Source organism: Ananas comosus, linkage group 5 (genome assembly GCF_001540865.1).
Source record: "Ananas comosus cultivar F153 linkage group 5, ASM154086v1, whole genome shotgun sequence".
Classification (NCBI taxonomy): domain Eukaryota; kingdom Viridiplantae; phylum Streptophyta; class Magnoliopsida; order Poales; family Bromeliaceae; genus Ananas; species Ananas comosus.
Window position 1 is genome coordinate 86,677 of NC_033625.1, and position 14,874 is coordinate 101,550.

The 14,874-nt window shown below is 40.8% G+C and overlaps 2 protein-coding genes across 7 annotated transcripts; both read right to left on the minus strand.

Annotated features, from left to right (window-relative positions):
- Nucleotides 773–6,101, minus strand: LOC109710457. Of its 6 annotated transcripts, XM_020233027.1 has the most exons (6): nt 5,729–6,095; nt 5,260–5,405; nt 3,903–4,156; nt 2,455–2,551; nt 1,198–1,264; nt 773–1,103 (listed from the first exon to the last, which is right to left on the minus strand). In XM_020233027.1, the coding sequence occupies exons 2-6, from the start codon at nt 5,313–5,315 to the stop codon at nt 1,050–1,052; spliced, it is 528 nt and encodes a 175-aa protein (XP_020088616.1). In that variant the 5' UTR covers nt 5,316–5,405; nt 5,729–6,095; the 3' UTR covers nt 773–1,049. The 6 variants fall into 6 exon arrangements, with proteins under 6 accessions (XP_020088616.1, XP_020088619.1, XP_020088615.1 ...); XM_020233030.1 differs by having other exon boundaries at nt 3,903–4,161; nt 5,260–6,101; XM_020233026.1 differs by having other exon boundaries at nt 5,260–6,096.
- LOC109710391 lies at nt 11,018–12,261 on the minus strand. Its single transcript, XM_020232919.1, has 2 exons — nt 11,854–12,261; nt 11,018–11,707 (listed from the first exon to the last, which is right to left on the minus strand). The coding sequence occupies exons 1-2, from the start codon at nt 12,017–12,019 to the stop codon at nt 11,481–11,483; spliced, it is 393 nt and encodes a 130-aa protein (XP_020088508.1). The 5' UTR covers nt 12,020–12,261; the 3' UTR covers nt 11,018–11,480.

Below are 14,874 nucleotides of genomic sequence, written 5' to 3' on the forward strand. Positions count from 1 at the left end.
ATATATTATTATGTGTTAAGGCAAAAATCTAACAATTACAAAGCACTCTAGCACGTATCTATAAATCTGTACTAGAGGAGAATATGAAGGGCCTCTTTGTTCCTCTGTACTTCAAAAATAGAGTAAATTTCTGTTTAATCAAAAAAAAATAAATAAATAAATAAATAAATCTGACTAGAGGAGAATATGAAGTAATGCTAATTACTATACTGATATACTCTAAAATATAGAAGGTAAATATTATAATTTTTACATTCAAAAATAATTAATACTATATTTGTCATATTACTTTTTATATTTTACTAAAATATTAATAAACTTTAGACTAAAAGTGTAAATAAAATTTATTTCTACTTTTGAGGTGTACGGAGGATTTTCGGAGGATATCCAGTGTAGAGGCGGCGCAGCTTCCATAATAAGATGACTTGGCATGCAACAATATCATGGGATACACAATATATTGATGCTCATCCATAAACCGTGAAACCTGCCCGATCGGTTGAAGATCAGCTCGTTAAATTCTTCCAGGAAAAGCTATCAGGAAAATCACTATACCACATGCAGCTTTAAGCACATGCTACTCCCAAAAATATTAACGTCGATAACATAAAAGGTTTACGGGTTGAATTGCCCCTACACTGATGTGACGCTAAACAAGGCGAAGTCCACAATATATAAGAACCTTGAAACAAATCAAAAGTACCCGACATGCGCCGTATCCAGCCATGCAAAGCAGTAAAAGAAAAAAGAAGAAGACGACGAACTCACAAACTTGCTTGCCCACAGCAAATCAAAAGCAATATATATCATATTGCAAACATCTGAGCCCACACCACATGCAATCACATTTCACAAGCCGAAACAACGTGAAGATTTATTATGGCTAACTGCAGTATGTATATAAAAACCACAGAGAGTGCAAAGGTATATTACATTTGCTTCCAGAAGGATTGCCCTTCTCTAGGATAATCAAATATCTAAGACTCCTGGAAGATCCCCATCCTCCTTGGCAGTTCATTTAGCTTAAAGCAATCTATTTTCTCTTTCTTCTAATCATACAACCCCTCCTGCTCCCAGATGTCCACGAGAAAATCTACCATCTCCTGCCGCCACAAAATCCAAGTATGAATAAATGCTGAACACATAAAAAACATGTCGATACATACAATTTGAGCAAGGCGATGCATGAAGACGTACAGATAGAGGAATGGACAGCGGAAATGGCTTGTTGGTCCCCAGCAGACTCTCATACGTCGCATTCCAGCTGCGACCAAGTGTCAAAAAAAAGTGCTAAGCAACTAAAATTTGATGAGTAGAGATCATAATAGTTTATTGTAATAGCAAACAGAAGTTCAAGCTAGGCCAACATGTTTAGACATGTCAAAAACCAATATAATGAACCATGGCAGGGTCAGCTCATTCAAATAAAAAGGGACATCTTTCAGAGGAATGATAGATCAAGGACTAGTGAGGAAATTACTATAATGACAACGTGATAGCACCTGTATTGCAAGAACACAGCAGGAAAGCTGCCAGATCAGTTAGAAAAGATAAAAGGGCATTGTCCGGTAGCCTTCTCTCTGTTTCTTCTCTCTATTTCTTAAGATATTTTGCCTCTGCATTTCTCAGTTAGAACTTTAACTGCGAAGTTTAAAGAAACCACCTTTACTAGCCTAATAGACTAAAGTAACAAACTTAAAAAATCTTTGAACAGCTAATGGTATACATCTATTTTGACATAATATTTGGTTTTGGTTCAAACTCCATGTCTATTAATAGCGGATTTCATCGTTACAGCACCGTAGTGTTTAACACTTACAACAGGGTAATTATCCAAAGCTTTAATATTGACTATATTTAAAGAAAACCGTAATAAAACCAATGAGCACCTCATTTTTGCACTTGCTGAACATACTCAACAGATTATTTCTTCCTATAATTGCTAAATGTGTGTTCTGGATTCTGGAACAAACAAAATTTTACAGTTTTCACCTTAACCGAAAAACTGAAAGGAGCTTCCAATCTCCAAAAGCACAAGTACCAACTTGATTATTCTGTTTCTGGATTAACCAGAAAGATGTTAAGAAAAGCAAATGAAAGAGGTGCTAAAGCTTCTCATGCATTAATTTAAAAATCTACGGCAACAACCTGTCCTTGGAAAAAAAAGAAAGAAATCATACTAGCAGATAGACTCAGCTGGCCAAGTGGTCAATCAAGCATTCACAACTCTAATTGCTTGAGATGTAACATCTCTCTCATATGAAGTGCAAACCTAAAAGCACAGCTACGCAGTGCTACGCAGATACAACAACCAGACAAACAAGCATACATGAGCTTCGCAACAAATGTAAATGGACCATCACTGCTAAAAAAGTAATCACAGTTCCACTTTCTTCATACAGGTAGATGTCTCAGACCATCAATGTACTCCGGCATGAATACAAAACAACATACCTTAACTTTGGTTCTCGAACTTGTTGCAACCGGGCATCAGACCTTTTGTTTCCAAGCCACTGCTGTCTAGTCTGATTCCAAAGAATAAGGCCTAATACTTAAAAGCACAAATGGTCAAGACAAGGCAGCTATGGCAAACTTCCTATCTTGCTTATAATTGACCAGCACCTTCCTAACAATCTCAATAGGATTATGAAATGAAACCACAACATTTTGTTCAGTTTACATTTCAAAAACAAAAAAAGGGTTTTAAAAAAACTTCAGTAGATATGGAGAAATCACTGAAGAGATTGGTCAAAAATAAGCAAAGTTCTCATGCTGCTAGAGAAGTGCTCATATAATGTCATGATTCACAAGCTTAACAGATTCAATAGCTTAATTTCTGTGCGACCCTTTTGACACTCGATTGAATACTATCAATATGTAATAGATATTTACTGCTCATTACAAGATAAAGATATCAGGGGGAATTCAAGTAAATACCTATCACTAAGTCTGAGAAAAAAGTTACTGATCATGATAAGATAGAGAACTCAACTCAGGTTAAAGTATAGGCGCTTAAGTTATTTAGGATCATTTTATATCTAGCCATTAATCCATCTAGCAACATTGTGAAACTCAGCTGCATAATGCAGTCAAGGTAGCCAATAATATGTTTAATCCATGTTAGGTGCATTCAAAAATAATTTAAACATTGAAAACAAGGATGCTTAACAAAATAAAATAGAAATGTGATGAGAAAACAGTACTGATTTGGGAAACTCTTAAGAGTATAGCTCAGAACGTGAATTAGTGAAGGCTTATTGGGGTCATAAACAAACTAAACAGGAAAGAAATTTTCCTGCTACCAATGTCAAGATTAACGAAAAAGTTAAAAATATGCATACGAAATATGATTCAATGTCCAGGCGGTTTTACAAGTTTGTCGTCTACATTCCATGCATAACCATGAACCAACCCCTAATGTCTTGAGGGCAGAATATATTATCTGCACTAATCAGCCTGCCCGTGGACATGAAAGCTGAAAGGCCATGAACCACATGACCATATGCAACCAATGAGTTTACATCTCTCTACATGCTACCATACGTATACAACAAAGCTCCATACTATGTAAAATGTGTAGCTTTCTCCTATGGATGAGAACCCAATTCTGGAAGGTTCACATGATACATTCTCTAAGCACAAATATCAAGTAGACCAAGAGTTTGATAGTTTATAGTGCTATTCTTCTTGTTTCTAATCACAAGATAATGCAACTAACTTCTTGTTTCCAATCACAAGATAATGCAACTAACCCTCCTTTATTCTTCATATGCAATTTCATCAAACAAGCAGACGCAGGGAACCTTACAGGAAGTATGAGAAAGCACAGAGAAAGATAAGGAGAAGGAACCACTACTAAACGAACATGGAAAAAGCTAAGATAATGGCTTAAATGCTGTTACCATGATTCACATATTCAGGAGGGTTACTGCTGCTTCCAGCTCCATGATGATCAGCTATTTGAGCTGATATGCTGATCGAAGAGATGCTCCTTTGAGATTGAACTGCACTGTTCTCCATCTCATACGTGCTTGTACTCCAAAAATCCTCAGAAACACTGGCCTTTTTTACAGTTTGACCTTGGATTCTTAGGCCCTTTGAAGGTTCATCAACTGCAATTACTGGAGTAGGCTTTGAACAGCATCCAAGACAACCTCTGCTCTGTTTCGAACCAGGATTGCCCATGCAAACAATAAGAACCAGCAGGATTTGGTGAACAAACGCGCAGAAAGAGGGAAGACGAAAAAAAAGGGCATATTAGAAGGCATTTTCCACCTCAAACTTTGGTAAAAGAGGGAATCTAACCATTTCCTGCCTTGCACTACAATCTCGTTTCCAATGATTTTAAGAATTTTTTTAAAAAAAGTTTTACGTTACAGGAATATGCATGCCCAGTAAAGGACTTCACCCACGCTCATTACAAGCTGCATTGAGTTCCACTAGAAAATGCAGTCTAGGATGATCAGGCAAGTTCAGGTCGAGATGCCATGGCCAGCCCTTGCCAAAAGGTATCAAACATGGCCGACCAACATCGGATCACTCATGCAGGATTACAATTGTCCACGGACAACCAACAGCAGAACAACATTGTCCTTAACATATCAGTTGGTCAATAAATATCTTAAAAGGCGTCTACCTATCACGCACACTTAAGAAATTATGCAGTTAGATTGAATTGCATATATTTGAACTTGGTGCAGCATGCAAAGTGCGAGCGTAAGGTGCTATTGACGAGTAATTTTCAAGTGATTTACGAACTCCTTTGTCGTCCAAGGTTTATCAAATGAACCACATAATAGATTATAAGGGCCAAAGCAGCCCATCTTACACTGAGAAAGGACCTCCATCTTGCCCTGACATTTGCTGCGAGCATTTGCTTCACAGATTTCAGACAGATCGAAACTAACCCCATGAACGAGCGAACTGATTTGATCGGGGACCATTTTCTCTCCATCCGTGAAAATAGAAAATGCCCTAGCCTACTGAAATCAACCGATTGGCATATGCTAAATTCTACGAGGGAGGAACTTATGCCATTCTTGCGGAGGCAGAGGGGGTTTTAATTACTTTGTAAATAAGCAACCAGGAGAGAAGGATAAATGCTCAGCGTACAATCGAAGCAAAAAATAAATTAAACAAATAAGACCGTAGAGGAGGAGGAGGAGGAGGAGGAGGTGGTGGTGGTGGTGTGCTGGTGCTGGTGCTGGGGTGGTGGTGGTGGAGGAGGTGGAGGAGGACTCGGATGGGACGTAGACTTACCCCATGCATGCGAGAAGATGTCGGATCCAAGCAGAGAAGGGCCTACAGAAGAGCATCGAGCCGCCTCCCCACTTATCCACCGCCGCCTCCGCCGAGGAGCCCGCAACAGGAGAGTTCGGGAAGGATCGTTAATGCACGAACCCCACCTGGGATGGGAATCAAAAGGAGAGAGAGAGAGAGAGAGAGAGAGAGAGAGAGAGAGGGGTTTAGAGGAGGAAGAGGAAGAGGAAGCGAAGAAGATGAAGAAGAGGGGGGGGAAGCGAAGAAGATGAAGAAGAGGGGGCGTCCGCGAGATGAGTGCCGTGTGCCCTAACAAGTAGGAGTAGGAGTCTCCTCCGCTCCGCTCGACTTGTTGGGGAATCTAATTGCCGAAGCCCTCTCAAAACTTTTCAGGACAGAGAAAAATAGAGAAAGAGAGAAACGGGGAGAAATTGAAGATTGCTGCAGCGGACGAGGGAGAGCCACCTACCAACCCTTTCCTCGCCTCCTCCTTTCGTGAAGCTCGATTTTCGGGGCCAATTAGCAACAGAGAAAGTACAGAGTAGAGTAGAGTTGAGTAGAGAGTAGAGGGAACACCCACCAAAAAAGAGAAAAAAAAAAGAAGAGAGAGAGAGAGAGAGAGAGAATCAATCAGGATGAGTTCTTCTGTTTCTGCGTTTTTACCTGTGGTCGTCTTTATCGCGGCAAAATTTTTTTCTTAATAAATTATTTCTGTGTATTTTTGTGGGCGGGTAATATTTTTTTTTTTATTCATAAGGTATTACTTTAGCAACAATGACCAAGAAGCGAATTTATTAAAAAAAAAGGCAAAATAAAAGTCATTAAGGATGAGAGACGGAGGAGAGACGCATTTCATTCCAACGCAATAGACTCGAGAGCGGACTCTTTGTTTGCGCAGCGACTGGTGTTAGATGTAGCAGAGGGCCACGGGCAACCAATTGCCGATTGCCACGAGAGAAACAGCAGCGTCCACGATGTGCGCCGCACCGAGTGCACCTCGTCGTCGACTTCGTTAATTGCCAGCGGGGATCGCTATCCGTGGACTGACAGTGACCAACTGTCTAATAAGCTTTTCCAACTCGCGCGTGTCGACAGGGTGCAGCCCAATGTCAAGTCCCACCCCGAACCGACCCAACACTGCCTCAGCAGCAAATTTGTTCATTCGCCACAGTAAAGCTCTAACCCTATCACATACATGGTGGTTCGGCCTAAGCCCATTAATGTACCGGCCTACGTTCCCTTTCCATTAAATCAGCGTCGGAATTCAATCTGATCCAACAACTAGGACCAAGCTGTATAGAGACCCAAGCCCGCCAATGCAGTTCGACACGAACTTATTACTTTTACTTCCCTTATTCCTCAGTGTCTCGAAAAGCCTAAAAGTACATGCGAGCATTTCTGTGTTGGCTTAGATGGGTCAGCATCATGCCCTGTAGCAGAAGGTCATGTTGGGCCGAGTCATATTCGAAATGGCTTAAGACTGGGTGGAATGAGTCGTGTTCGAAATAGCGTGAGACTGATTGGGTCGAGTCATAATCGAGATCCGTGTGCGCTGTATTTGTATGATTTAAGTGAATTGATTGCCTATTTCTACCTGTTCAAACTTTTGGGATTAATGGTTAACGTTACCGATTCGATAAGTAGTATCAGCGTCAGAGTCTCCAGGTGCTGGAGGGGAGATTATTAGTTTAAATGGATCAGCATTCTGCCTTATGGCGAGAGGCTATATTGGGCTGAGTCATATTCGAAGTGGCGTGAGGCTGGGTGGGCTGAGTCATATTCGAAATGGCGTAAGCTTGGTTGGGCCGAGTTACAATCGAGACCCGTAGACACTGTATCTGTATACTTTAAGTGAATTAGTTGCGTATTTATAACAGCTCGAGTTTTTAGGATTAACGGTTAGCACCAACGATTCACTTGCGTATTTATAACAGCTCGAGTTTTTAGGATTAACGGTTAGCACCAACGATCTGACATTCTTCTCTCAAAGTAGTCTGCTTCTTCAAAATACACAAAATTGTCATAGTTTTACGTGTCATCTTTTTTCTTTTTTTTTTGTTTCCTCTTTAATTAATGTCTACAAATCATCCGTTGTTGTTTTCTTTTCTTTTTTTTCTTCTTCTAAAAATCACCCTAGCTAGTTTTTAAAATAGTTCAATTTGTTATATAATCGGTATATGCACAAACAAAGAAGTTGTTCCAACAATTTTATTATATGTATTCACAACTAGAGATAATTGCCTATATACTCTTTAAAACTTTGGAAATATCTTATTTATCCCACTTTTTTTTTCTTTCCAATATACTCCTCATGTGTTCCTTCGTTATTCCAAAACATTCTTATAGTTACCACCCGTTAAATTAACTTGAGTCAGTTAAAAAAATTAAAATATCACTTTTGCTCTTAACTTAATGACAAATAAAAAATATTGGTGATGATAGAAAGATATATTTGAAAATACCAAAAAGCAAAATACTTTTTTTTATCCCTAACTTAAGGATAAATTAAAAAAGTCGGTGATAGTAGAAGGGTATGTTTAAAAGGGCAAACTAGTAATTTCATAGAAATAACAGAGTTTATTAATAAATTTTAACTTTAGGGGTATATTAGAAATAGATTGGAACGTAAAAAAAATATTTTCAATATTAGCTTTCTAAAAAAGGTAAATTAGAAAGTTGAAAATTTTTCAGAAATATATAAGTTATTGCCCCTAAATATAATATAATAAACTATTTGTATATTAAAAAAGTTAGATGTAGTCTTATGCTCCATCTATAGGTTAGGATGTTCTCTTTTAAATCTTTTAGTTTTTTTATAAAAAAAAAAAGAAAAGAAGAAGTGACATGACTTAGTATGAAAATTTTAGTTCTTGGACGATAAAAGAGTAAAATTTACTCTAAATTTTGGTTATGCAAATTGCAATACCGCCCTAAAGTTATAGAATTAGAAAACAGCAAAGCTAATCTGTATCAGCAAACGTAAATATACTAATGTAAGCGTTTTGGGTCGTATCGTTGCGGAGGCATGTATAAAAGCTCTGGGATTTTATTTATTTATTTTAAAAAAGAAACCTCACGGTGATGAGTTCAGCTCAATTTGCGGAAGGGCGGAGAACGCAGAGGTCCAAGACGCCTGGCCGAAGGAATCTGCTTCTTCGACGGTCGATCCTTGCCGGCCGCCGCTTTCCACTTGTCACGATAGTCACGATAGGATTAGATGGTGCGAAGAAGAGAGCGGCCGCAGACGTGCCCGATTTGAGTTGGGAGTGTACAAGTGAGCGAGGGACTTGTAGTGCTAGCTGTTNTATATATATATATATATATATATATCAGAGTATGTCATATGCGGGTCCTACGGTACCGGACCAAACAACTTGACGATTGATATGGATGCGCGCGCCGTCCCTTGTGGGCGCACCACGTGTGAATTAATTGCTTGAGCGCACACCACGGATCATCTTCCCTCGCGGTCGCGGATTGAAAGCAGGACAACCTCATTTGGTCGTAATGAGTCGAAGGGAAGGAGGAGTACCGACCGGGAGAAGGTACGGCTCACCCGATTCCGCGGCACCGGAATACATAGATAGAAAGACTGTTGTATATGATTGGTCAAAACATTAATTAATTCTAGGTGGGCCTGATGATTTTTCTGCTACAGTAATGAGCCGCCGCACCAACACCGTGCTTGCTTGCTTGCTAGCTAGCTCCTGCTTTTGTCTGGCAAGTCGCTCTTCCTCCGTCCCACCACAAACAAAACCTAGCTAACGGGGACTAGAGAGGAGGAGATCGCTTTCGGAAAGGAAGGGTTGTTTAATTACGACCTGCATTCATGCCATGCCGTTCCTGCGGACACCGCCAAAATTAAAACCCACTGTTGCTGAATGCTGATGCGGGCCCACGACGAAGTATATATATATATGACGAACTCACTACGGAAAGTATATTTCTATCGTATGGAAGCCAAGGTACGCGCGTACGTGCCTCAAACAGTTTGTTGCTCAAAATACGTTGACAATTAAACCTCACCGCGGGAGGGAGAAGTATAATTTGCTGATGTTTTCTCCGTCGCAAGGGTTTCTTTGCTAATTTCCGGTTCTTATTATCACCAACAAATGAAGAGCGTCTCTTATTGCGGGAGTTACGTACTCGATCCACAGACACCCTAGCTAGACTAAGCAGATCAGGTCAGACTTGCATAGTTTTTTCATTATTTTCTTTATTTATTTTTACTGTATTTATTTATTTATTTATGATAGAGAGAAAGATAGTAATTCATCCATTTTGTTCATTATTTTTTTTCAAAAAAATACAAACTTAGCTGAAAATATAACGTAATTAAGAGGCAAATTTAAAATTTCAAATATTAACTATCGAGTCTTTATCTGACTGCGCTAGATACGATCTGTATTTATTTGTAATTGTTTAACTTGAGAAATGGAAGGCTACGCACGAAGTACTCAATTAATTAATAGTAGGAGACGATGAACAGAGTGAGGCCCACCGATCCGAACATTTAATCCGAACAGCGGTGAGTGGTGGTGATGGGAGCACGGCAAGAAGCCAAAGCCACCAATGCGGAGAAGTGTGATCTGCATAGATCGGGGATTGCAAGTTGCGAAAATAAAAGTAGCGAGGGCGTAGGCGTCCTTTCCTTTCTTCCTTGGCCGCATATCTCGTCGCGTAGTGGGCATCTATCTCGTCATCCAATAATCATTGGGTCAATTCAAACAAACCGGAGGTCGGCTTGACTCTCTCGTCTTGCAGGATGGTTACAATACCATGTTTATAATATCACATCATCTTTTTTTTTAATTTTTTTTTTAAAAATAAAAGTGTAATAATTTATTTTTAAAAAATTGTAATGGTATAAAATAGGTGAATTCTAGAAACATATTTTAATTAAGTTGGGACATAAAGTGATATAAGCATGGTATTTTAGACGATGGTACCGCTGAAATATTTTTAGACTTTCGCTCGTCTGGACGCTGCTGCACATGGCCGCTCTCTATCCTAATCCTACTGCCACTCTAGAGAACAGGCGCCTACTATTCCACCATCCACTACTTTTGGGCCCTCTTCTTCTTTCACATGGCACCGTGCTTCCTCCCACTGTTGGAAGCCCCAACAAGACTTAGGCAAGCCGTTATTACTATTATTATTCACATTTATAGATTTGTCGGCTGCAGATGAGAATAATAAAGCTAGTGTACTATTTGCGTCCCTCTTTTGAGTATATAAGTGTTATTTTTCATATATGTTAGGCATTATTCGGCCGAGCGTGCAGCAGCAGGGAAAAATTAGCAAGATCGCCCTCTGCTTTTTTTTTAAAAAAAAAAAGAAAAAATTAACTTCTTTGGTTGTGATGCGGCACTTTTCCTTCCAATTGGACTGAACTTCGACAGAGAATATATTGATGCTCTTTACATGGATATATACGAGCTTAACACTAGCTTAGCTCTCCATCATCCGCGCCTTGTTTGCAATCCATGAGACACCGCCCGATGCTGCAAAATTCCCATAGGCAGAATACTCATAATGAAAAAAAAAAAAAAAAAGGTAAAAAAAAAGAAAGAGCATCTGGTTTATCCTGTGTGTCGGTTGAACCTGCTTATGCTTTTGTCTAATTTTGTCAAATTAAATGTGGTAACTTAACTCAAGATTCAATAATTCTCTAATTCGGCCGGCAAGGGGGGGGATTGCCGCAAGCATGGACGAAGGTGGATAAATCACAAGTCTTGATCGTGCTTGTCACATTTGCTAAATAAGAATTACCCAGTTTTTTCCTCAGTAAACCAAAAAAGAAAGAAAAGAAGTGCGATGGCACAGAAACGCAAAATTCTGTTGCATCTCCCAGTTTTTTGTTAGAGAAACGGTCATCAGAATTTACACCACGCCATATATTCTATCATCCTACCGATAGAAAATCTACTGGTATTGCGGATCATGAGAAAGCAAGTAGGCGACGAATTCAGCTTCTTATATTTACAAGCTCCTCCGGCGGAGAGGTCAATGCTTAATGCTTACAATGTTAGAGGGAGAGGAGCTAGGCGTCGCTGCAGCAGGAGGTGAGTAATTAATTAGGAGAGAGAGAGAGAGAGAGAGAGAGAGAGAGAGAGAAAACAGGAGAGAACAAGTCAGGACAGGACAGGACAGGACAGGACGGAACAGGCTAGAAGAGTAATAAATGAGCAGAGGGAGGGAGAATGAGATTAATGATGAATTCAGTCGGCAGAGGCGACGCGCTGCTGCAGGCGGTGGCGGAGGATTCCGTTGTAGAGCGCCACCCGATTCGCAGGCATTCCGGCGCACGTGCACGCCTCTTCCACCTTACGAGCTCGTGCTCCCTCACTGCGGTTTTTCCGCTCGCGATCTAGTTCCACCGCCACTTCGTCCGCAAAGTGGACCCTCTTCGTGCTCTTCTTCCTCGTCCTCTCCCTTCTCCGCTTCTCTGCAAGCAAGCAGTTGCCATTATTTACTTGTTCATTTATTTTCTCTTTTAATTAGAATAATAAAAGAAGAAAGAGGAAGTCAAAGAATCCGTCCGTCCGTCCGTCCGTCGGGCCGACGGACGGCGGCGGGGCCATAGTTGTTTACCGGAAGAGGAGATGCAGGGGCGGAGGCCGCAGCAGTCGGACGAAGCAGAGTAGGCATCGACCAAAGGCTTGTGCTGCCGGCAGAGGGCGAGGAGAATTACGGTGCCGGACACGGCCATGGCAGTCGCTGCCAAGGCCAGCCCGGGAGAACCCATCAGAGAAGACATCCGCCGGCGTCAGCCGCGAGAAAATTAGAGGAAGGAATCTCGTGGGGGTGGTGTGGGAGAGCAGAAGCAAATTGGTATTTACTCGGGGGAGGCCTTGTTTTGTTTTTATATATATCAACGGTTAGAGGCAGAGAGTAGTTGAAACCATGATATGTATTATATAAATATATTATACATATGGCGTCATAATTGACTGATAATTTCGGGTCCGGACCGTGCGAGAGTACGAAACGGAGGGGCAAAAATTATATGGGCATCCTCCCCAAACCAAAAGCTTGGGAGGATGTAGATGGGCGCCGCGTGTCCTCGCCCTCACCTCCTCTCCGTCATCTTCTTTCTCTCTCTCTCTAAAAAATCAGAGCTAGTAATTTTTTTTTTTTAGTTTTCGAGGGTCGTGATGGGCGCCACACACCATGTGGCACCCATCGGTATCGTCCCCAAACAACTTATTTGTGGATGGTGCCCACGAAATTTTTGCCCCATGTTATATGTTATATTATGAATTAACTGGCGAGACAAGGAGAGGGGGGGCGCACGTACGCTGCACAGTGTTTGCTAACTCAAGGTTTACATCATCCATCATATAGTGGGAGGTTGGGCGGATTATTTATGGACATATAAGGGATTAATTAATTGTATTAATTCAATGAGTTTGTTTGATTAGTGTATGCATCTGGATTTCCGGTTCCGCTCCACTCCGGAATTTTGTTTTTTGTTTTTTTTTTTTTTTTTTGCTCTCGAAAGTTGAGGAGGGAAACCCACGCTCCCTTCCGCTGTGCGTCTGTCTTTCCAGCTGAGACCGGCCACAACGAAATTAGACAAGCCTACTGCTTCCGCTTCCATTATTAGATCCATATATATAGATTCCATCTCATAGGTGGAGCAAATTCAATTGCAATCGATTCGAGTCAAAAATCTTCCTTTTCGGGCTTAAACGTACGTGCCGCACAACCGAATTCAATGAGCAAGCTGATCGGACCAGTCCTTCACACCCTCTTGCAAAAGCGGCACGCAAGGACATAATATTATTTTTTTATATCCTAGTTGGTGGGGCGCTCAGCTTACATAAAGTTTTGATGGTGATCCAGCAGCACAATATTTACCCTGTCTCTCCGGATAAAATTACCGAATTAGGTCCACTCAGTTTACGACACGATACCTAAACACTGTTAACAACTAGCGACAGCTTTGACGCAGGGTGCACCTCTGAAAATGACGCACAATACGGGAGATGAGATAAACTATTAGTTGCCCGGTCGATAAAGCAAAAGATGACAGACTAGTATTTTCGCTTTGGATGATGAGGAGAGGGGCCCTGGGGTTGGGAGAATATTCTCGGAACTTAAAGATAACACACTGTTGCAATTGTATTATATATCCTTCTTAAAGGGATCCGAGGCGACCAAGGCACGAGGTGGTGGTGCAACACATTGCCTACCTTCTAACTAATCCTCCTCGACTAGAATTAAGATATAATAACGGGCGGGGCCGAGATGATGCAAGTTTGCTAATTAAATTAGGATTAAAGTTAAACCAAAGGGCGGGTCTTCTTCTCAACATGCCTAACGAATGCACTCTCTCTTTTTTTTTTTTGTTTTTTTTCTTTTTTCTTTTCCCGGCGTGGGGGTTCTGGAAGATTCGTTGGTCCCATGTGGTGGCTGGGGTTTTTGTGATTTTCTGGTGAAGAGAAGAGAGCCGACGAGACGGGACTCTCAATAATAATAATAAAATAAAAAGACCAATGTTGGGAAGATAATTGGCGACGGCGAAGAGAAGACGTCTTCGCCGTCGAAGCAACGATGCCGACGGGACGTAACCTGTTAGGACAGCTGCCGCCCTCGCATACACCCGGCTCAACTTGTTTCGCACACCACACAAATCTACACATCACCGCGGTGGGGCCTGGAACACGCGGTGCTCGCAGCAGCACCAACTATCAATCTACTTCTAGCTCTGCACCACTACAACTGACCTGGCGCACCACGTCAAGTCATCAGTTTAAGGGAAAGCGAGCCCGACTGAGACCTTTTTTTTTTTTTTTTTTTTTTTTTTTTTTTTTTTTTTTTGATTTGTTTGTGATTTTAGTTTAAAAGGACTTGCTCCAAATGTTTCTGGACTGGACCTGGATCTCTCTAGATACTCTATAACGCATCAAGAAACAAAAAAAATATAAATAAAATGATAACGTCACGTCCCATATTCAAAACAAACTGTTCGAAGCCATTCGTCCCAACAAAAGGTGTACACCTGTACAAACGAAACATGATACGGATCTGTACGGCGGAGATTGCGTTTTGTGCGAGCTAGAACTGTTAGACAAAAAGCAAACAGCTTTTAATAGAATCTCCCACCAGCTTCCTCATGGCAGGACAGGAGGAAGTTAGTCTACTGTTATCATTAACAACTTGATACTAGCCGGAAAGAAAAACTCAAAAATAGAGTATCTGGTTGCGAGAATTTGCTTCGGCCTTTTAAAAAATTCTATTCAAACAATACTTCATCATCAAGTCAAGAATAACATGTCCTACGTCAAAATATGAAGAAATCAATTAGTATGGAAGTCGGGCAGTCTAAATGAAAAGAAAAACAAAGGGCACGTATATCATTGGATGACGGTATACAACACCATAAATATGCAACAAACTACTTGTATCAAAAAAATTCACTACAAGGATCCACGCAGAAGAAAGGGCAGCCGATCTGCATAAACATGCTTCTTAACATAGGCACAAAACGTGGATTTCAGGACGTAGAAATCAGCCTACTCGTTCTAGGCTGATCATATTGATAGCCTGCTGGTGGATTATTTAGAAGGTCGGAAACGATATGATTTTTAAAAAGATTAATACGGATTC